The 21887-nt window shown below is 45.2% G+C and overlaps 1 protein-coding gene across 1 annotated transcript in view; it reads left to right on the top strand.

Moving 5' to 3' along the window:
- The window catches only part of LOC137309053 (cartilage intermediate layer protein 1-like), a 28070-nt gene extending 7231 nt beyond the window's left edge, over nt 1–20839 (top strand). Inside the window, exons 3-5 of the mRNA XM_067977390.1 lie at nt 7071–7385; nt 19242–19350; nt 20512–20839. Of these exons, the coding sequence (XP_067833491.1) occupies nt 7071–7385; nt 19242–19350; nt 20512–20839 (752 nt within the window). The remainder of the gene's footprint in view (nt 1–7070; nt 7386–19241; nt 19351–20511) is intronic.
- The last annotated feature ends 1048 nt before the right edge of the window (nt 20840–21887 follow it).

Below are 21887 nucleotides of genomic sequence, written 5' to 3'. Positions count from 1 at the left end.
ATATACCACATCACGTGCATTGCCCTCATCAACCCTCTTTTTTAAAATTCGTTAATGGGATGTGGGCGCCGCTGGCAAGGCCAGCATTTATTGCCCATCCCTAATTGCCCTTGAGAAGGTGGTGGTGAGCTGCCTTCTTGAACCACTGCAGTCCGTGTGGTGAAGGTTCTCCCACAGTGCTGTTAGGAGTTCCAGGATTTTGACCCAGCGATGATGAAGGAACGGCGATATATTTCCAAGTCGGGATGGATTGTGACTTGGAGGGGAACGTGCAGGTGGTGTTGTTCCCATGTGCCTGCTGCCCTTGACCTTCCAGGTGCTAAAGGTCGTGAGCTTGGGAGGTGCTGTCGAAGAAGCCTTGGTGAGTTGCTGCAGTGCATCCTGTGGATGGTACACACTGCAGCCACTGTGCGCCAGTGGTGAAGGGAGTGAATGTTTAGGGTGGTGGATGGGGTGCCAATCAAGTGGGCTGCTTTGTCCTGGATGAGTCTTTTATAAAAGATGTGATAACAGAACACTTGGACGGCATGGGTTTATGAAAGGGAAATCATGCTTAACAAATCTACTGGAGTTTTTTGAGGAGGTAACTAGTAAAATAGATAGGGGAGAACCAGTGGATGTGGTGTACTTTGATTTTCAGAAGGCTTTTGATAAAGTCCCACACCAGAGGTTAGTGTGCAAAATTAAAGCACATGGGATTGGGGGGAATATACTGGCATGGATTGAGAATTGGTTGACAGAAAGGAAACAGAGAGTAGGAATAAACAGGTCTTTTTCCGGCAGGCAGTGACTAGTGGGGTACCGCAGGGATCAGTGCTTGGACCTCAGCTATTCACAATATATATCAATGATTTGGATGAGGGAATTGAATGTAACATTTCCAAGTTTGCAGATGACACAAAGCTGGGGTGGAATGTGAGCTGTGAGGAGGATGCAAAGAGGCTCCAATGTGATTTAGACAAGTTGGGTGAGTGGGCAAATACATGGCAGATGCAGTATAATGTGGATAAATGTGAGGTTATCCACTTTGGTTGTAAAAACAGAAAGGCAGATTATTATCTGAATGGTGACAGATTGGATAAAGGGGAGGTGCAACGAGACCTGGGTGTCCTTGTACACCAGTCGCTGAAAGCGAGCATTCAGGTGCAGCAAGCAGTTAGGAAGGCGAATGGTATGTTGGCCTTCATTGCAAGAGGATTTGAGTACAGGAGCAGGGATGTCTTACTGCAGTTATACAGGGCCTTGGTGAGATCACATCTGGAGTATTGTGTGCAGTTTTGGTCTCCTTATCTGAGGAAGGATGTCCTTGCCATGGAGGGAGTGGAATGAAGGTTTACCAGACTGATTCCTGGGATGGCAGGACTGACGTATGAGGAGAGATTGTGTCGACTAGGCCTATATTCACTAGAGTTTAGAAGAATGAGAGGAGATCTCATTTGAACATATAAAATTCTAACAGGCCGAGACAGATTAGATGCAGGGAGGATGTTCCCGATGGCTGGGGAGTCCAGAACCAGGGGTCACAGTCTCAGGATACGGGGTATGCCATTTAGAACCGAGATGAGGAGAAATTTCTTCACTCAAAGGATGGTGAACCTGTGGAATTCTCTACCACAGAAGGCAGCGAAGGCCAAGTCATGAAATATATTCAAGAAGGAGATAGATATATTTCTTAATGCTAAAGGGATCAAGGGATATGGGGAAAAAGCGGGAACAGGGTACTGAGTTAGACGATCAGCCATGATCATTTTGAATGGCGGAGCAGGCCTGAAGGGCCAAATGGCCTACTCTTGCTCCTATTTTCTATGATTCTATGGTGTCGAGCTTCTTGAGTGTTGTTGGAGCTGCACTCATCCAGGCAAGTGGAAAGTATTCCATCACACTCCTGACTTGTGCCTTGTAGATGGTGGAAAGGCTTTGGGAAGTCAGGAGGTGAGTCACTTACCGCAGAATACCCAGCCTCTGACCTGCTCTTGCAGCCACAGTATTTATGTGGCTGGTCCAGTTAAGTTTCTGGTCAATGGTGACCCCCAGGATGTTGATGGTGGGGGATTCGGCGATGATAATGCCGTTGAATGTCAAGGGGAGATGGTCAGGCTGTCTCTTGCTGCATGTGGGCACGGATTGCTTCATTATCTGAGGGTTGCGAATGGAACAGTTATATAAAAAGAAAAAGGGTGGCTAAGGCAAACGTAGGTCCCTTAGAGGATGAGACCGGGAAATTAATGGTGGGAAACATGGAGATGGCAAAAATGCTGAACAAATATTTTGTTTCAGTCTTTACGGTAGAGGACACTAAGAATATCCCAACACTGGACAAATAGGGGGCACGAGGCGGGGAGGAGCTAAATACGAATAAATCACTAAGGAATTGGTACTCAGTAAATTAATGGGACTCAAGGCGGGTAAATCCCCTGGACCTGATGGCTTACATCCTCGGGTCTTGAGGGAAGTGGCAGTAGGGATTGTGGATGCTTTGGTAATAATTTTCCAAAATTCTCTGGACTCGACAAAGGTCCCGGCAGATTGGAAAGCTGCTAATGTAACACCCTTATTTAAAAAGGGTAGTAGGCAGAAGGCTGGAAATTATAGACCAGTTAGTTTAACATCTGTGGTGGGTAAAATTTTGGAGTCTATTATTAAGGAGACAGTAGCGGAACATTTGGATAAACATAATTTAATAGGACAAAGTCAGCATGGCTTTACGAAGGGGAAGTCATGTCTGACAAATTTGCTTGAGTTCTTTGAGGATATAACGTACAGGGTGGATAAAGGGGAACCAGTGGACGTAGTGTATTTGGACTTCCAGAAGGCATTCGACAAGGTGCCACATAAAAGATTATTGCTCAAGATAAAGAATCACTGGATTGGGGGTAATATTCTGGCATGGGTGGACGATTGGTTATCTAACAGGAAGCAGAGAGTTGGGATAAATGGTGCATTCTCAGACTGGCAACCAGTAGCCAGTGGTGTTCCGCAGGGGTCGGTGCTGGGTCCCCAACTCTTTACAATCTATATTAACGATTTGGAGGAGGGGACCGAGTGTAACATATCAAAGTTTGCAGATGATACAAAGATGGGAGGGAAAGTAGAGAGTGAGGAGGACATAAAAAACCTACAAGGGGATATAGACAGGCTGGGTGAGTGGGCGGAGTTTTGGCAGATGCAATACAATATTGGAAAATGTGAGGTTATGCACATTGGCAGGAAAAATCGGAGAGCAAGTTATTATCTTAATGGCGAGAAATTGGAAAGTACCGCAGTACAAAGGGATCTGGGGGTCCTAGTGCAAGAAAATCAAAAGGTTAGTATGCAGGTGCAGCAGGTGATCAAGAAGGCCAACGGAATGTTGGCTTTTATTGCTCAGGGGATAGAATATAAAAACAGAGAGGTATTGCTGCAGTTATATAAGGTATTGGTGAGACCGCACCTGGAATACTGCATACAGTTTTGGTCTCCATACTTAAGAAAAGACATACTTGCTCTCGAGGCAGTACAAAGAAGGTTCACTCGGTTAATCCCGGGGATGAGGGGGCGGACATATGAGGAGAGGTTGAGTAGATTGGGACTCTACTCATTGGAGTTCAGAAGAATGAGAGGTGATCTTATTGAAACATATAAGATTGTGAAGGGGCTTGATCGGGTGGATGCGGTAAGGATGTTCCCAAGGATGGGTGAAACTAGAACTGGGGTGCATAATCTTAGAATAAGGGGCTGCTCTTTCAAAACTCAGATGAGGAGAAACTTCTTCACTCAGAGGGTAGTAGGTCTGTGGAATTTGCTGCCCCAGGAAGCTGTGGAAGCTACATCATTAAATAAATTTAAAACAGAAATAGACAGTTTCCTAGAAGTAAAGGGAATTGGGGGTTACGGGGAGCGGGCAGGAAATTGAACATGAATTTAGATTTGAGGTTAGGATCAGATCAGCCATGATCTTATTGAATGGCGGAGCAGGCTCGAGGGGCCGATTGGCCGACTCCTGCTTCTATTTCTTATGTTCTTATGGAACTGAGCACTGTGCAATCATCAGCGAACATCCCCATTTCTGACCTTATGATGGAGGGAAGGACATTGATGAAGCAGCTGAAAATGGTTGGGCCTAGGACACTGGCCTGAGGAACTCCTGCAGCAATGTCCTGGGGCTGAGATGATTGGCCTTCAACAACCACTACCATCTTCCTTTGTGCTAGGTATGGCTCCAGCCACTGGAGAGATTTCCCCTTGATTCCCATTGACTTCAATTTTACTAGGGCTCCTTGGTGCCACACCCAGTCAACTGCTGCCTTGATGTCACTCTCACCTCACCTCTGGAATTCAGCTCTTTTGTCCATGTTTGGACCAAGGCTGTAATGAGGTCTGGAGCCAAGTGGTCCTTGCACTATCGATCACACCTTCCATCACTTTGCTGATGATTGAGAGTAGACTGATGGGGCGGTAATTGGCCAGATTGGATTTGTCCTGTCTTTTGTGGACAGGACATACCTGGGCAATTTTCCATATTGTCAGGTAGATGCCAGTGTTGTAGCTGTACTGGAACAGTTTGGCTAGAGGTGCGGCTAGTTCTGGAGCACAAGTCTGTTACCTCATCAAAAAACTCTATCAAGTTCGTTAAACACGATTTGCCATTAACAAATCCATGCTGGCTTTCTCTAATCAATCACACTTGTCCAAGTGACCGTTAATTCTGTCTCGGTTTATTATTTTTAAAAGTTTCTCCATCACCGAGGTTAAACTGATTGGCCTTTTGTTGCTGGGTTTATCCTTACACCCTTTTTTGAACAAGGGTGTAACATTTGCAATTCTGCAGTCCTCTGGCATCACCCCCATATCTAAGGATGTTTGGAAGATTATGGCCAGTACCTCCACAATTTCCACCCTTACTTCCCGCAGCAACCTAAGATGCATCCCATCCAGAACTGGGTGACTTATCTACTTTAAGTACAGCCAGCCTTTCTAGTACCTCTTTTTCAATTTTTAGTCCATCCAGTATCTCAACTATCCTTTTACTGAGACTCTGGCAGCATCTTCTTCCTTGGTAAAGACAGATGCAAAGTACTCATTTAGTACCTCGGCCATGCCCTCTGCCTCCATGAGTAGATCTCCTTTGTGGTCCCTAATTGGCCCCACCCCTCCTCTTACTACCTATTTACTGTTTACATACCTGTAGAAGACTTTTGGATTGCCTTTTATGTTGGCTGCCAGTCTTTTCTCATACTCTGTCTTTGTCCCTCTTATTTCCTTTTTCATTTCCCCTCTGAACTTTCTATATTCTGCCTGTTTCTCACTTGTGTTATCAACCTGACATCTGTCATACGCCCCTTTTTTCCACTTCATCTTACTCACTATCGCTTTTGTCATCCAGGGAGCTCTGGCTTTAGTTGCCCAACCTTCCTCCCTCATGGGAATGTACCTAGACTGTACCGGAACTATCTCCTCCATAAAGGCTGCCCACTGTTTTGCCTGCCAATGTTTGATTCCAATTTACCCGGGCCAAATCTGTTCTCATCCCACTGAAATTGGCCCTCCTCCAATTGAGTATTTTTACTTTAGAGTGGTCCTTGTCCTTTTCCATAGCTATTCTAAACCTTCTGATACTATGATCGCTGCTCCCTAAATGCTCTCTCACTGTCACTTACTCCACTTGGCCCGCCTTATTCCTAGAACCAGGTCCAGCAATGCCTCCTTCCTCACTGGGCCAGAAACGTACTGGTCAAGAAAGTTCTCCTGAACACATTTCAAAAATTCCTCCCCCTCTTTGCCCCTTATTGTTATCATCCCAGTCTATATTAGGATAGTTGAAGTCCCCCGTTATCACTACTCTATAGCTTTTGCACCTCTCTGTAATTTCCCTGCAAATTCGCTCCTCTATATCCTTTCCACTAGTTGGTGGCCTATAGAATACACCCAGTAGTGTAACCTCTTTTGTTTCTTAACTCTAACCAAATAGATTCTGTCCTTGATCCCTCCAGGACCTCCTCTCTCTCCAGCACTGCAATATTCTCCTTAATCAATACTGCCATCCCCCCTTCCTTTCTTTCCTTCCCTATTTTCCTGAACATCTTGTATCCTTATATAATAATATTGCTAAGCCAAGGTATTAGAGAGTGGGATGAAAGAGACAAGTCCAGACCCTCTCTGACCCACTGGCCCCCAGGTTGACCTTTTTAAAGGTTGCACAGAAGTTTCCAGGCAGTTCAGCTGCTTACACCCGTTTTACACTGATGCCTGCATCAATGGGAATACAAATCAGTACTCAGGAAACTCGTATGTAACTCCCTCTGGAATGGGCACATTTTTTTTAAAGGGGCAACAGCGGAGTAAATTATTTTGAGGAAATTCTAGGCCATTAAACTTGATAAAACTTTTGTGAAACACCAACGGAAAATACAAACTAACATCACAATTTCAGATTTACTCGGCATATCTTTCCTATCCACTTTCCACATGGGGAGAAATCTAGCAGCACCATGTCACGTAGAGGGTACTAATCGATTCCAGTACTCTTACTATAAGATGGGTGTTCTACACAGACAGCACTCACCCCTATAGTTACCCTCTCTTTACTCAGTGGGTAATGTACATCGGGTAGTCCTGACTCCTGTTGTTACCCTGGAGTAGATTTTCTTCTTTGCCACCTGGGCAATAAGCAGCAGTAACTGAAATGACCTGATTTTCCTTCCATTGAAATGAATTGATGGGCGATCTGATGGATGGTGTTTCCAATGTGAAATCCTCCACACCAGCATCTCATCTCTGTGCCCTGCTTTGGCAATGCTTAAAACCCAGCAGGAAAGAAGAAAATCTCGTCCCTCTCTAATGCAGCAGGTCACTGACCCCTCTGTAAGGGGTGAATTTGCAGTGAATGTACTAACTCCCTACAATTACACTCTTCTAAGGAGCTGAATATTGTAAATGAACAGATATCTTCATTTGCTGAAAGCATTATTTTTCTGTCTATAGAAAATATGAAATATTATATTTTCTTTGTTCTTGAACATGCTGATCCTTTTGTATTTTAACAGCAGATGTGTGTTATTTGAGTATCTCCAGCTTTGAACTCTTTGTTGCAGGTTGTGAGCTGGAATGCTCTATGGGTCGTGTGAATGCCCAGTGCAGCAGATGCATGTGTGAGGAGCATCTACTTTATGGTTCTGTACATCTTCAAGATGGAGCTCCTGCCTCCAAGGCAACTGTCTACCTTCGGGGCAACTCGGACAATATCCTAACAGTCTGTGATGAGAAGGGGAAGTTCAGGATTCCCGGCCTCTGCCCTGATGGCAAAACAGCCTTAAAAATCAAGAAAGCTTACTATGGCACCGCAGTTATCACACTGAATGTTAGCAACAGTAAACAGTCTACCATTGAAGTGAAACTCAAGAGATCTGGTAATGGTTATCACTCAAATTAGAGGTTTCACAAAATACACTAAACCTCATGATTACAAACACTCCTCATTATTACATACCCGACAATAATGCACACTCCACATTATTACAACCCTTCATAATAACACGCCCTTCACATTATTGCACGCCCTTCACATTATTGCACGCCCTTCACATTATTGCACGCCCTTCACATTATTGCGTGCCCTTCACTATTACACACCCATCACTATTACACACCCGTCACTATTGCAGTCACACCACGCAGAGAGAGGCAGGTACAGGAACAGGAGAATGTGACTGACAGTCATCAGGGTAAAGGGAACCTAGTGGAGGCAGGGAAGGAGGAACCACAGAATCTGGTCCTGTCCAACAGAAATGATGTACTTGCTACTTGTGGGAATAAGGAGAAAAGCTGTGGTAAGGATGGCCAGAATGCTGACCATGGCACTGTGGAGCAGGAGGCAGTTCAAGGTGGTGGGGGGGAGGAGAAGAATAGAAAGGTTTTAGTTATAGGGGATTCGATAATTAGGGGATAAATAGTGTCCTCTGCTGTCGTGACCGAGAGTCCCGATGGATGTCTTGCCCACCTGGTGCCAGGGTAAGGGATATTTCAAAGCGGCTGGAAAGGAATTTGGAAAAGGAGAGGGAAGATCCCATTGTCGTGGTCCATGTCAGGACAAATGACATAGGAAAGAACAGGGAGCAGGTCCTGCTGAGGGAATATCAGGAGTTAGGAGCTAAATTAAAAGGCAGGATTTCGAGGATTACTACCCGAGCCACGTGCTAATGGCATAGGGACAAACAGATCAGGAAGGTGAATGCATGGCTGAGAGATTGGTGTGGGAAGAAGGGGTTCCATTTCATGGGACACGGGCACCAGTACTGGGACAGAAAGCCGCTAGGATGGGCTCCATCTGAATTGGGCTGGGACCAAGGTCCTCGCTGAAAGGATAAGTAGGGCCGTAGAAAGGACTTTAAACCAATAAAGTGGGTAGGGGGTTCAGCTAGAAATAATGGTAAAACTGATAACCTAAAGTTGAGATAGAGAAGGGAAGGGAGTAAAGTTCTGATGGAAAATGAGGTATAAATAATTCAAGTTCCAATAATAGTAGAGGAATTAATAATATATCAGATAAATAATACAGGAATGTTGATAAATTGAAAAAATGTGATAAGTTAAGAAGTGTGAGAATAATCCCATCAGCCAATGGGATGCGTGGGGACTGGTGACCAAATCAGAGTTCTCCACACAAATGCATGTAGCATTAGGAATAAAACAAACAAATTAGAAGCACAGATTCAGCTCTAAGGGTACGATGCAGTGACCATTACAGAGACCTGGCTAAAACTGGCCAGCAATGGGACCTTAATATTCCAGACTGTAAGGTCTTTAGCAAGGTCAGGGAAATGGGGAAAGGAAGAGGAGGAACAATATTGTTAAAGGACAACAAGAGAGGGGGCATTTCTGGAATTAGTTTTAGGAATTGAGGCTGGTCAGGTGAAAGGAGTATCAGTGGGAGAGCATTTTGGTGGTAGTGATCATAATTCAGTTAGTTTTAGCATAGTTATGGAAAAGGACAAAGATAGAACAGGAGTAAAAGTTCTCAGTTGGGGAAAGGACAATTTTACTAAGCTAGGAAGTGATTTAGCAAAAATGGACTGGAAACAGCTACTTGAAGGTAAATTAGTGTCAGAGCAGTGGGAGGCTGTCAAGGGGAAGATTCAAGGGGTGCAGAGTAAACATGTTCCCACAAAGAAAAAGGGCGGGGCTGCCAAATCTGGAGCCCCCTGGATGTCAAGGAGCATACAGGGTAAGATAAGACAGAAAAGGAAAGCTTATGTCAGACACCGAGAACTAAATGCTACAGAAAGCCTAGAGGAGTATAAAAAGTGCAGGGGTGAAATTAAAAAGGAAATTAGGAAAGCAAAGAGAGGGCATGAGAAAATATTGGCAAGTAAAATCAAGGAACACTCAAAGATGTTTTATAAATACATTAAGAGCAAGAGGATAACTAAGGAAAGAGTAGGGCCTATTAGAGACCAAAAAAGTAACCTGTGTGTGGAGGCGGAAGATGTGGGGATGGTTCTTAATGAATACTTTGCGTCTGTCTTCACAAAAGAGAGGGACGATGCAGACATTGTAGTTAAGGAGGAGGACTGTGAAATATTGGATGGGATAAACTTAGTGAGAGAGGAAGTACTAAGGGGATTAGCATCTTTGAAAGTAGATCAATCACCAGGACTGGATGAAATGTATCCCAGGTTGATAAAAGAAGCAAGGGAGGAAATAGCGGAGGCTCTGACCATCATTTTCCAATCCTCAGTGCTGGAAGATTGGAGGACTGCTAACGTTGTACCATTGTTTAAAAAGGGAGCGAGGGATAGACCGAGTAATTACAGGCCAGTCAGCCTAACCTCAGTGGTGGGCAAATTATTGGAATCAATTCTGAGGGCCAGGATAAACCATCACTTAGAAAGGCACGGAGTAATCAAGGACAGTCAGCATGGATTTGTTAAGGGAAGGTTGTGTCTGACTAACTTGATTGAATTTTTTGAGGAGGTAACAACGAGGGTCGCTGAGGGTAATGCATTTGATGTAGTGTACATAGATTTTAGCAAGGCTTTTGACAAGGGCCACATGGCACATGGGATCCAAGGGAGAGAGGTGAGTTGGATCCAAAATTGGCTCAGTGGTAGGAAGCAAAGGGTAACAGTAGATGGGTGTTTTTGTGACTGGAAGTCTGTTTCCAGTGGGGTTCCGCAGGGCTCAGTACGAGGTCCCTTGCTTTTTGTGATATATATTAATGATTTGGAATTAAATGTAGGTGGCATGTTTGAGAAATTTGCAGATGAAACAAAAATTGGCCGTGTGGTTGATAGTGAGGAGGAAAGCTGTAGACTGCAGGAAGATATCAATGGACTGGTCAGGTGGGCAGAAAAGTGGCAAATGGAATTCAGTGCGGAGAAGTGTGAGGTAATGCATTTGGGGAGGTCAAACAAGGCAAGGGAATACACAATAAATGGGCGGATAGTGAAAGGTGTAGAGAAAGTGAGGGACCTTGGAGTGCATGTCCACAGATCCCTGAAGGTGGCAGGACAGATAGATAAGGTGGTTAAGAAGGGATATGGAATGCTTTCCTTTATTAGCCGAGGCACAGAATATAAGAACAGGGAGGTTATGCTGAAACTGTATAAAACACTGGTTAGGCCACAGCTTGAGTACTGTGTACAGTTCTGGTCACCTCATTACAGGAAGGATGTAATTGCACTAGAGAGGGTACAGAGGAGATTTACGAGGATGTTGCCAGGACTGGAGAATTTTAGCTATGAGGAAAGATTGGATAGGCTGGGGTTGTTCTCTTTGGAACAGAGGAGGCTGAGGGGTGATTTAATTGAAGTGTACAAAATTATGAGGGGCCTCGATACAATGGATAGGAAGGACCTACTTCCCTTATTAGAGAGGTCAGTAACCAGGAGGCATAGATTTAAAGTGATTGGTGGAAGGATTAGAGGGGAGCTGAGGAAAAGTTTTTTCACCCAGAGGGTGGTGGAGGTCTGCAACTCACTGCCTGAAAGGGTGGTAGAAGCAGAAACCCTCAATTCATTTAAAAAAGTACCTGGATGATAACCTGAAGAGCCGTGACCAACAAGGCTACGGACCAAGTGCTGGAAAGTGGGATTAGGCTGGGTGGCTCACTTTCAGCCGGTGCGGACACTATGGGCTGAATGGCCTCCTTCTGTGCTGTAAATTTTCTAAGATTCTATAATTTTATGAATACTACTGTAGGTGAAAGGCAGGATATCAGTAAAGGTGAGCAGGCAGTGGAAATAATCTGGGTAGAATTAAGAAACAAAGGATGCAAGATTGTGGTGAGAATTATCTACAGACCCCCTGACACCAGTGAAGTATAAATACGGAGATCAGAGAAGCTTGTAGCAAAGGTGAAGTGGATAGAATGCGATATTTTAATTTGCACATAGACTGGAAGATGTAAAAAAGCTCAAATTGTGCAGGCAGTAAATTTTTAGAGTGTATTCAGGACAGTTTTCTGAAACAATGGCCTCGATATTAACACCCTCCCCACCACAATGGGGGGGAGAGGGTTGGGGGGGGGGGGGTTAAAGAATTAAATACAGGGACCCCAACGCACCATGCATGCGCTCGTTGCCTTTTTTACCACGGTGGATAGCGGGGCGTCCGAGTGTTGTGCATGGGGAAATGGGACACTCAATTAACATATTTAAATCGGACTCCCACAGTGCAATTGGGAGCCCAATTTAAAATTGACTGTTGCTGCGTGGGAATTTGGCAGTGAAATGGAGGCGGAAGCTGCCAGCTCGACAAGGTAAGTGCCTTTCTCAGCACTCCTTGTGGGCCAGGAAGAACAGGAGTGTTCCCTTCAGCTCCTCAAGGAAGCCTTTGGTCTTCCCCAGCCCAGATCGCCAGCCTCCCCTCTCTTTCCCCCACCCCAACCACCCCGATCGCATCCCGACCTTCCTACCATCCCAATTGCTACCTGACTTCTCCCCCCCCCACCCTCGCCGATTGCCGGGAACTATCCCTGAGGGTCCCCGACTGCGGCCTCTTGCTGCCAGTGTTCTCTCTCGGCCACCGACCAGCCTGTCCATTCGGCTGGCTGCTGGGCAGGAAACGGAACTAAATAATGTTAATGAGGTCCTGCCGTTAAGCTGAGCAGGACCTCTGCTTCCCCAGTTTTGCCGGGTTTTTCTCCCCATATGCTCCTCGCCTCCCCATAAATATTGGTGCCAATATGTTTTAGAACTGACAAGGGAATGGGCCATTCTAGATTTAGCAATGAGTAACAAGCCAGAATTAATTAATAATCTGACAATAAGGGAGCATCTTGCAAACATAGGAACAGGAGGAGGCTACTCAGCCCCTCAAGCTTGTTCCGCTATTCAATTAGATCATGGCTGATCCGCACTTTAACTCCATTTACCCGCCTTGGTTCCGTAACCCTTAATACCCTTGCCTAACAAAATCTATCAATCTCAGGTTTGAAATTTTCGTTTGACCCCCAGCCTCACAGCTTTTTGGGGGAGAGAGTTCCAGATTTCCACTCCCCTTTGTGTGAAGAAGTGCTTCCTGACATCACCCCTGAATGGCCGAGCTCTAATTTTAAGGTTATGTCCCCTTGTTCTGGACTCCCCCACCAGATCAAATCCATTAATCATCTTAAGTACCTCTTAATCTTCTATACTCAAAGGAATACAAGCCTAGTCTGTGCGACCTGTCCTCATAATTTATCCCTTTTAGCTCTGGTATCATTCTGGTGAATCTGCGTTGCACCCCATCCAAGGCCCATATATCGTTCCTGAGGTGCAGTGCCCAGAACTGAACCCAGTAGTCCAGATGTGGTCTAACCAGAGCTCTGTACAACTGAAGCATAACTCCTATCCCTTTGTATTCTAGCCCTCTTGGGATAAATGCCAACATTCCATTAGCCTTTTAAAATTTTTTTTTTGTATCTGTCCACTAGTTTTTAGTGATTTCTGTACTTGGACCCTCTAATTCTCTCTGCTCCTCCACAGTTCCTAGCTTCTCACCATTTAGAAAATATCTTTCTTACGTCCAAAGTGGATGACTTCACACTTTACCACATTGAACTTCGATCTGCCACAATTTTGCCCGCTCACTTAATCTCTCAATGTCCCTTTGCAACTTTCTGCTCCCATCTACACTATTTACTGTGCCACCTAACTTAGTTTCATCAGCAAACTTAGATATACAGCTCTCTATTCCTTCATCTAAGTCATGTATAAATATAGTGAAAAGCTGAGGCCCCAGTACAGATTCTTGGGGGCATCTAGTCACATCCTGCCAATTGGAGTACATATCCGTTATTCCTACTCTCTGTCTCCTACCTCCTAACCAACACCCTACCCATGTCAAAAGGTAGCCCCTAATTCCATGTGCTTTTATTTTTGCTGACAGTCTCTTGTGTGGAACCTTATTGAATGCCTCCTGGAAGTCCATATAAATAACATCCATAGACACCCCTTCATCTACCAGGTTAGATACCTCCTCAAAAAATTCAACTGGGATCGTTAGGCATGACTTACCCGTTACAAATCCATGCTGGCTATCTCTAATCAGCTTGTGTTTGTCCAAGTGCTCAGTCACTCTGTCCCTTATGACAGGTTCTAATAACTTCCCCACAATAAACATTAGATTAATAGGCCTATAATTTCCTGGTTTCTCCCACCCTTCTTAAATAGTGGAATGACACTGGCAATTTTCCAAATAAGGGGACAATTCCTGAATCAAGAGAATTTTGGAAGGAAATAAGGAAAGCAAAGAGAGGGCATGAAAAAATATTAGCTAGTAAGATTAAAGAAAACCTAAAGATGTTTTATCAGTACATTAAGAAGAAGAGAATAGCTAAGGAAAAGGTGGGGCCTATCAGGGATGATAAGGGTAACTTGTGTGTAGAAGCAAAGGATGTGGGTAGGGTTTTAAATGAATATTTTGTCTCCGTATTCACAAAGGAAAGGGATGATCTGGACGTAGTAGTTAAAGAGGAGAGGTGTGAAATATTGGATAAGGTAAACATAACGAGAGAGGAAGTACTAGAGGGACTGGAATCCTTGAAAGTTGATAAGTCACCAGGGCCGGTTGGATTGTTTCCTAGGCTATTGAAGGAAGCCAGGGAGGAAATAGTGGATATTCTGAGGATCATTTTCCAATCCTCACTAGATACAGGGGAGGTACCGGAGGACTGGAAGACTGCAAACATAGTACCATTGTTTAAAAAGGGTACAAGGGAAAGGCCGAACAATTATAGGCCGATCAGTCTTACCTCGATGGTGGGCAAACTATTAGAATCAATACTGAGAGATAGGATAAACTGTCACTTAGAAAGGCATGGTTTAATCAGGGATAGTCAGCATGGATTTGTTCAGGGAAGGTCATGCCTTGCAAATCTGATTGAATTCTTTGAGGAAGTGACAAGGAGGATTGATGAGGGTGGTGCAGTGGATGTTGTCTACATGGATTTTAGTAAGGCATTTGACAAGGTCCCACATGGCAGACTGGTCAGAAAAGTAAAAGCCCATGGGATACAGGGAAATGTGGCAAATTGGATCCAAAATTGGCTCAGTAACAGGAAACAAAGGGTAAAAGTCGATGGGTGTCTTTGCGAATGGAAATCCATTTCCAGTGGTGTGCCACAGGGCTCAGTGTTGGGTCCCTTGCTGTTTGTGGTATATATTAATGATTTGGACTTGAATGTAGAGGGCATGATTGGCAAATTTGCAGATGACACAAAAATTGGCCGTGCAGTTGATAGTGAAGAGGATAGCTGTGGACTCCAAGAAGTTATCAATGGGTTGGTGGAGTGGGCGGAAAAGTGGCAAATGGAGTTCAACCCGGAGAAGCGTGAGGTAATGCACTTAGGGAGGGCAAACAGTAAAAGGGAATACGCAGTAAACGGGAATATATTGAGAGGGGCAGAGGAAGTGAGAGACCTTGGAGTGCATGTGCACAGGTCCCTGAAGGTGGCAGTACAGGTAGATAAGGTTGTGAAGAAGGCATACGGAATGCTCTCCGTTATTAGCCGAGGTATAGAATACAAAAACAGGGATGTAATAATGGAACTGTATAAAATGCTGGTAAGGCCACTGCTGGAGTATTGTGCGCAGTTCTGGTCACCACAGTACAAGAAGGATGTAATTGCTCTGGAGAGAGTGCAGAGAAGATTTACAAGAGTGTTGCCAGGGCATGAAAATTGCAGCTACGAAGAGAGATTGGATAGGCTGGGGTTGTTTTCCTTGGAGCAGAGGAAGCTGAGGGGAGACTTGATTGAGGTGTTCAAAATTATGAACAATTGTAAACAATTTTACAACACCAAGTTATAGTCCAGCAATTTTATTTTAAATTCACAAGCTTTCGGAGGCTTCCTCCTTCGTCAGGTGAACGATGTGAAAAATCGTTCACCTGACGAAGGAGGAAGCCTCCGAAAGCTTGTGAATTTAAAATAAAATTGCTGGACTATAACTTGGTGTTGTAAAATTGTTTACAATTGTCAACCCCAGTCCATCACCGGCATCTCCACATCATTCAAAATTATGAGGGGTGTAGATAGAGTAGACAGGAAGTACCTGTTTCTCCTAGCAGAAATGATGTGGAGATGCCGGTGATGGACTAGGGTGGGCAAATGTAAGGAATCTTACAACACCAGGTTATAGTCCAACAATTTAAAATAAAATTGTTGGACTATAACCTGGTGTTGTAAGATTCCTTACATCCTTGCAGAAAGTTCAAGAACTAGAGGACATAAATTTAAGCTGATTGGCGGAAGGATTAGAAGGGACATGAGGAAAAATATTTTTACCCAGAGGGTGGTGGGTGTTTGGAATTTGCTGCCCGAATTGGTGGTAGAAGCAAGGACCCTCAACTCTTTTAAAAAGTACCTGGACCTGCACTTAAAGTGCTGTAAGCTGCAGGGCTACGGACCGGGTGCTGGAAGGTGGGATTAGAATGGGCACCTGGTTGTTCTTTGAGCCGGCGTGGACACGATGGGCCGAATGGCCCCCTTCTGTGCTGTATCTTTTCTATGGTTCCATGGTTCTATGCAAGATCATGACTAAAGTATCTGCAATTTCTTCATCTATTTATTTTAATACCCCAGGGTGGAAACCATCAGGTCCTGGAGATTTGTCAATCTTCGGTCTCATTATTTTTTCCATTACCATTTTTTAAAACTTATATTAAAGTAAACTTATATAAGCTCCTCTTTTTGGTGGAGGGGAATCTAATCAAGTACCTTGTGATTGATTAAACTGCTTTTGGAGGGTACCTAAATTTTAAGTCCTGCTCCACAGGACAAAGCAACACGAATGAACAAATCACACAAAATACATCACATGACATATTCCTGTCATTTCAGTATGGCCGCCCATTATGGATGGCCTCATTGAACAGCCAATTATGCTTCACCTGATCTTCTGCCTCTGCCCTCCTGAATTACAAGGGAGTGTCAGCGTAACTCTAGGGGAACATTTGCCCCAGACTGAACCAAACAATGTTTTGCAATTTCCTGTAAAGTACAGTGGGCAGCACATCAGCAAAACAATTTGATATTTCAGACAGGGCCTAGCAATGGTTAAGAGGAGTAAATGTGTCACATGTTGCCACACTGACCATACAGACCAAAAAGTTGCAGAATTGATTCCTGATCTGTGATGTGTCATCTGATTTCCACCTGGACAATAATGGGTGCCATAATTTAGAATCAATGCCTCTGGGCTAGGAATGCGATTAAATCGACATAGTTCCCACTCCTGATCTCTGTTCAGTGGATGATCCATACTCACAGTCTAGACCCATACATGAAGAATGGTCCTTTGAATGAGGTAATGCAGGGTTGCCAATGGTGAAGGATGAGGCAAGGAGAAAAGGGAAGTCTCTGGAAGAAAATTAATGTTTCAGCAGAGTACAAAGGTCACATGGGACAACCTATATAAACTGGACACAATCTATATAACCAGGGCACCAGAACCTATATAACCAGGACACCACAACCTATATAACCAGTACACCACAACCTATATCATTACGAGAATGTTGCCAGGACTGGAGAATTTTAGCTATGAGGAAAGATTGGGGTTGTTTTCTTTGGAACAGAGAAGGCTGAGGGGAGATTTAATTGAGGTGTACAAAATTATGAGGGGCCTAGATAGAGTGGGTAGGAAGGACCTACTTCCCTTAGCAGAGGGGTCAGTGACCATGGGGCGTAGATTTAAAGTGATTGGTAGAAGGATTAGAGGGGAGCTGAGGAGAAATGTTTTCACCCAGAGGGTGGTGGGAGTCTAGAACTCACTGTCTGAAAGGGTGGTAGAGGCAGAAACCCTCACTACTTTTAAAAAGTACTTGGACATGCACTTGAAGTGCTGTAACCTACAAGGCTACAGACCAAGAGCTGGAAAGTGGGATTAGGCTGGAAAGTTCTTTTTCGGTCGGCACAGACACGATGGGCCGAATGGCCTCCTGTGCTGTAAATTTCTATGATTTTATGATCCAATGATATCAATCTATGTAAGCAGGACGCAACCTATCTAACCAGGACACAACTTGTATAAACAGGACCACACCTAACTAACCAGGACACAATCTACCTTTTTTTTAATTTGTTCATGGGATGTGGGCGTCACTGGCAAGGCCAGCATTTATTGCCCATCCCTAATTGCCCTTGAGAAGGTGGTGGTGAGCCGCCTTCTTGAATCACTGCAGTCCGTGTGGTGAAGGTTCTCCCACAGTGCTGTTAGGTAGGGAGTTCCAGGATTTTGACCCAGCGACGATGAAGTAACAGGGATATATTTCCAAGTCGGGATGGTGTGTGACTTGGAGGGGAATGTGCAGGTGGTGTTGTTCCCATGTGCCTGCTGCCCTTGTCCTTCTAGGTGGTAGAGGTCGCAGGTTTGGGAGGTGCTGTCGAAGAAGCCTTGGCGAGTTGCTGCAGTGCATCCAATAGATGGTACACACTGCAGCCACAGTGCACCGGTGGTGAAGGGAGTGAATGTTTAGGGTGGTGGATGGGGTACCAATCAAATGGGCTGCTTTGTCCTGGATGGTGTCGAGCTTCTTGAATGTTGTTGGAGCTGCACTCATCCAGGCAAGTGGAGAGTATTCCATCACACTCCTGACTTGTGCCATGTAGATGGTGGAAAGGCTTTGGGGAGTCAGGAGGTGAGTCACTCACCACAGAATATCCAGCCTCTGACCTGCTCTTGTAGCCACATTATTTATGTGGCTGGTCCATTTAAGTTTCTGGTCAATGGTGACCCCCAGGATGTTGATGGTGGGGGATTCGGCGATGGTAATGCCGTTGAATGTCAAGGGGAGATGGTTAGACTCTCTCTTGTTGGAGATGTTCATTGCCTTGCACTTGTCTGACGCGAATGTTACTTGCCACTTATCAGCCCAAGCCTGGATGTTGTCCAGGTCTTGCTGCATGCGGGCACGGACTGCTTCATTATCTGAGGGGTTACGAATGGAACTGGACACTGTGCAATCATCAGTGAACATCCCCATTTCTGACCTTATGATGGAGGGAAGGTCATAGATGAAGCAGCTGAAGATGGTTGGGCCAAGGACACTGCCCTGAGGAACTCCTGCAGCAATGTCCTGGGCCTGAGATGATTGGCCTCCAACAACCACTACCATCTTCCTTTGTGCTAGGTATGCATCCAGCCACTGGAGAGTTTTCCCTCTGATTCCCATTGACTTCTATTTTACTCGGGTTCCTTGGTGCCACACTCGGTCAAATGCTGCCTTGATGTCAAGGGCAGTCACTCACACCTCACCTCCGGAATTCAGCTCTTTTGTCCATGTTTGGACCAAGGCTGTAATGAGGTCTGGAGTCGAGTGGTCCTGGCGGAACCCAAACTGAGCATCGGTGAGCAGGTTATTGGTGAGTAAGTGCCGCCTGATAGCACGGTCTAGGACACCTTCCATTATTTTGCTGATGATTGAGAGTGGACTGATGGGGCGGTAATTGGCTGGATTGGATTTGTCCAGGACACCACAACTTTTATAACCAGGACATAACCCACATAACTAGGACACCACAACCTCTGTAACCAGGACACAACCTACAAAACTAGGACACCACAACCTATATAACCGGGACACAACTTACAAAACTAGGACACCACAACCTATATAACCAGGACACAATCTACATAACTAGGACACCACAATCTATATAATCAGGACTCAACTAATACAACCAGAGGAACAGGAAACAATCAAACCAAGAACGTACACAACTTCCTGGAATCATTTGAGAATCTTTTTTTGTTTTGCTAAATCTTATTCTTTGTGCAATGTAGAGAAGCCATACATCTCGAAACAGCCGGTGAGCAAAGTCCGACGTGAGGGGCAGAGTGTAACTTTCTGCTGCAAGGTTCTGTGTGATCCCCCACCTGACAAATACTTCTGGTAAGAATTCTTTTCATTTAAACTTAAAATTGTCATTTTTGTGTTTATATCCCTTCATTGCCTCTCCTATCTCCATCTGTGTACCTCCTCTACAGCCACAAACCTCCCCCAACACTGCTCCAGAACAAGGGCATCGGTGGCTGAAGGCACGGCCACCAATGATGCCCAAGATGCCAGAGTCAGAGGAATGGAGAGTTCTGGGGCGGGGGAGGGGGATGTTGGAGGAGGTTACAGAGATAGGGAGGGGTGAGGTCATGGAGAGATTTGAATACAAGGATAGGAATTTTAAATATGAGGCATTAGGAAACCAGGAACCAACGGAAGTGAACAAGATAGAGGTGACTTGGTGTGGAATAGGTTACAAGCAGCAGAGTTTTGATGAGCTGAACTTTGTAGAGGTGGAGGATGAAAGCCCAAGAGACCATTGAAGTCATCAAATCTGGAGGTCACAAGGAACTGAATGAGGGTTTCAGTGGCAGATGAGCTGAGGTAGGGGTGGAGACAAGCAACGGTAAAGGGGTAGATGTATGTGGTCCTTGCAATGTAGAGGGCAGGGGGTGCAGGGGCGCAGGGGACGGTGGCACGGGGGCAGGCTTGGGGATGGGGCTCAGGGTAGGTGCACAGGGGGTGGGTGCGCAGGGGGTGGGGGTGCAGGGGGTGGGGGCAGGGAGCGCTGCATGCAAGTGTTAGTGTTGACTTAAGCAGCACATAACATTCATGCGGCCAGCTGATTATAATCTCACAATGCAGAATGAAGGGAACATTTCTGAACATAGAAATGGCTGCAGCCAGCACTGAGAGACTGGCACTATGCGGACTTTAGAGGATAGGTTAGAGGAGGTGTCCACACGTGGTGAATCACTGGGCACAAGTGTGCAGGAGCCAGTACAGGGAATAGGACGACACAGGTGCCAGCTCGCTGGAGGACTCAGTTCAAAGGCCCACGCTACCGAAGAAGGCTGATGGGAATATACCACGAAATGTTTGGTGCACTGGGCCGCCTTCCAGTGAGCTTGACCAACTTGTGTCAAGGCTTCACGCAGAGCATGGAGACCATTCTGTCCAACATGGACCGAGTGGTCAGCTCCATCAACGCCACAGTGGCGCCCACCAGACATCTCTCATAGCTGCTATCTTGGCTCTGATGCCTACTGTTGATAGGAGCTTCCAGAGCATCACATCACTCCTGCACTCTGTTCTCCAGCAGAGCCCTAGGATTGCTGAGGTGCCATCCCAGGAGAGTGGCCAGGGCTCCATGAGAGCTCCATGCTCTCCCAACACCCAATCCACCAGTGCCCATGTTAGTGCCACACAGCCACCTGGGCCAGACTGCCCCGGCCCAGGCCGAGAGGCCCAGAGCTGCTCAAGGTCATCTGAAGACTCCAATGGAAGCTCAGCAGCCTCCAACCACCTAAGCCGCAGCCCCTGGGGAATATACTTCATACGAGCACTAGGATGGGGAAAGGAGCACACAAAAGACAGGCACTAAGGACTTGCATAAGGGTTATTCATGATTGTGTTTGCCATGCTTTGACAATATTTGTTTAATAAATTTGTTTTTTGTTCTGGATTTGGTATTTATCTTTGTAGTGAAGTGAGGGCAAGATCCATAATTCTGGAGTGAAGGAAGACAATGGGATGGTGGAAGTAAGGACGATGGTCATAATGATTGTGGGATTGTTGGTGTATTGGGAATGGTTCAGGTGAAGCAATCCTCGATCGGCTGGTCTTTATTGGATTTCATATAAGTAAAAAAATGGTAATGGAGAAAATAATGAGATTGAAAATTGACAAATCTCCACAACCTGATGGTTTTCATCCCAGGGTATTAAAAGAAGTAGGTGAGGAAATTGTTGATGCATTAGTCATTATCTTCCAAAACTCTCTTGATTCAGGAATTGTTCCCTTGGATTGGAAAATTGCCAATGTCACTCCACTATTTAAGACGGGTGGGAGAGAGAAACCAGGAAATTATAGGTCTATTAATCTAACGTCTGTTGTGGGGAAGTTAGTGGAATCTGTCATTAGGGACAGAATGACTGAGCACTTGGACAAACATGAGCTGATCATAGAGAGCCAGCATGGATTTGTAACGGGTAAGTTATGTCTAACGAACCCAGTTGAACTTTTTGAGGAGGTACCTAATGTGGTAGATAAGGGAGTGTCTATAATGTTATTTATATGGACTTCCAGGAGGCATTCGATAAGGTTCCACATAAGAGACTGTTAGCAAAAATGAAAGCATATGGAACTGGGGGCAACCTTTTGACATGGGCAGGGTGTTGGTTAGGAGGTGGAAGACGGAGAGTAGGGATAATGGGTATGTACTCTAATTGACAGGATGTGACTAGAGTGTCCCCCAGGGATCTGTACTGAGGCCTCAGCTTTTCACTATATTTATACATGACTTAGATGAAGGAATAGAGAGCTGTATATCTAAGTTTGCTTATGACGCTAAGTTAGGTGGCACAGTAAATAATGTAGATGGGAGCAGAAAGTTGCAAAGGGACATTGATAGATTAAGCGAGTGGACAAAA

Source organism: Heptranchias perlo, unplaced genomic scaffold (assembly GCF_035084215.1).
Source record: "Heptranchias perlo isolate sHepPer1 unplaced genomic scaffold, sHepPer1.hap1 HAP1_SCAFFOLD_1464, whole genome shotgun sequence".
NCBI classification, from domain to species: domain Eukaryota; kingdom Metazoa; phylum Chordata; class Chondrichthyes; order Hexanchiformes; family Hexanchidae; genus Heptranchias; species Heptranchias perlo.
Note: the sequence above shows the minus strand (reverse complement) of the source record. Positions and strands in the feature narration are given on the sequence as shown.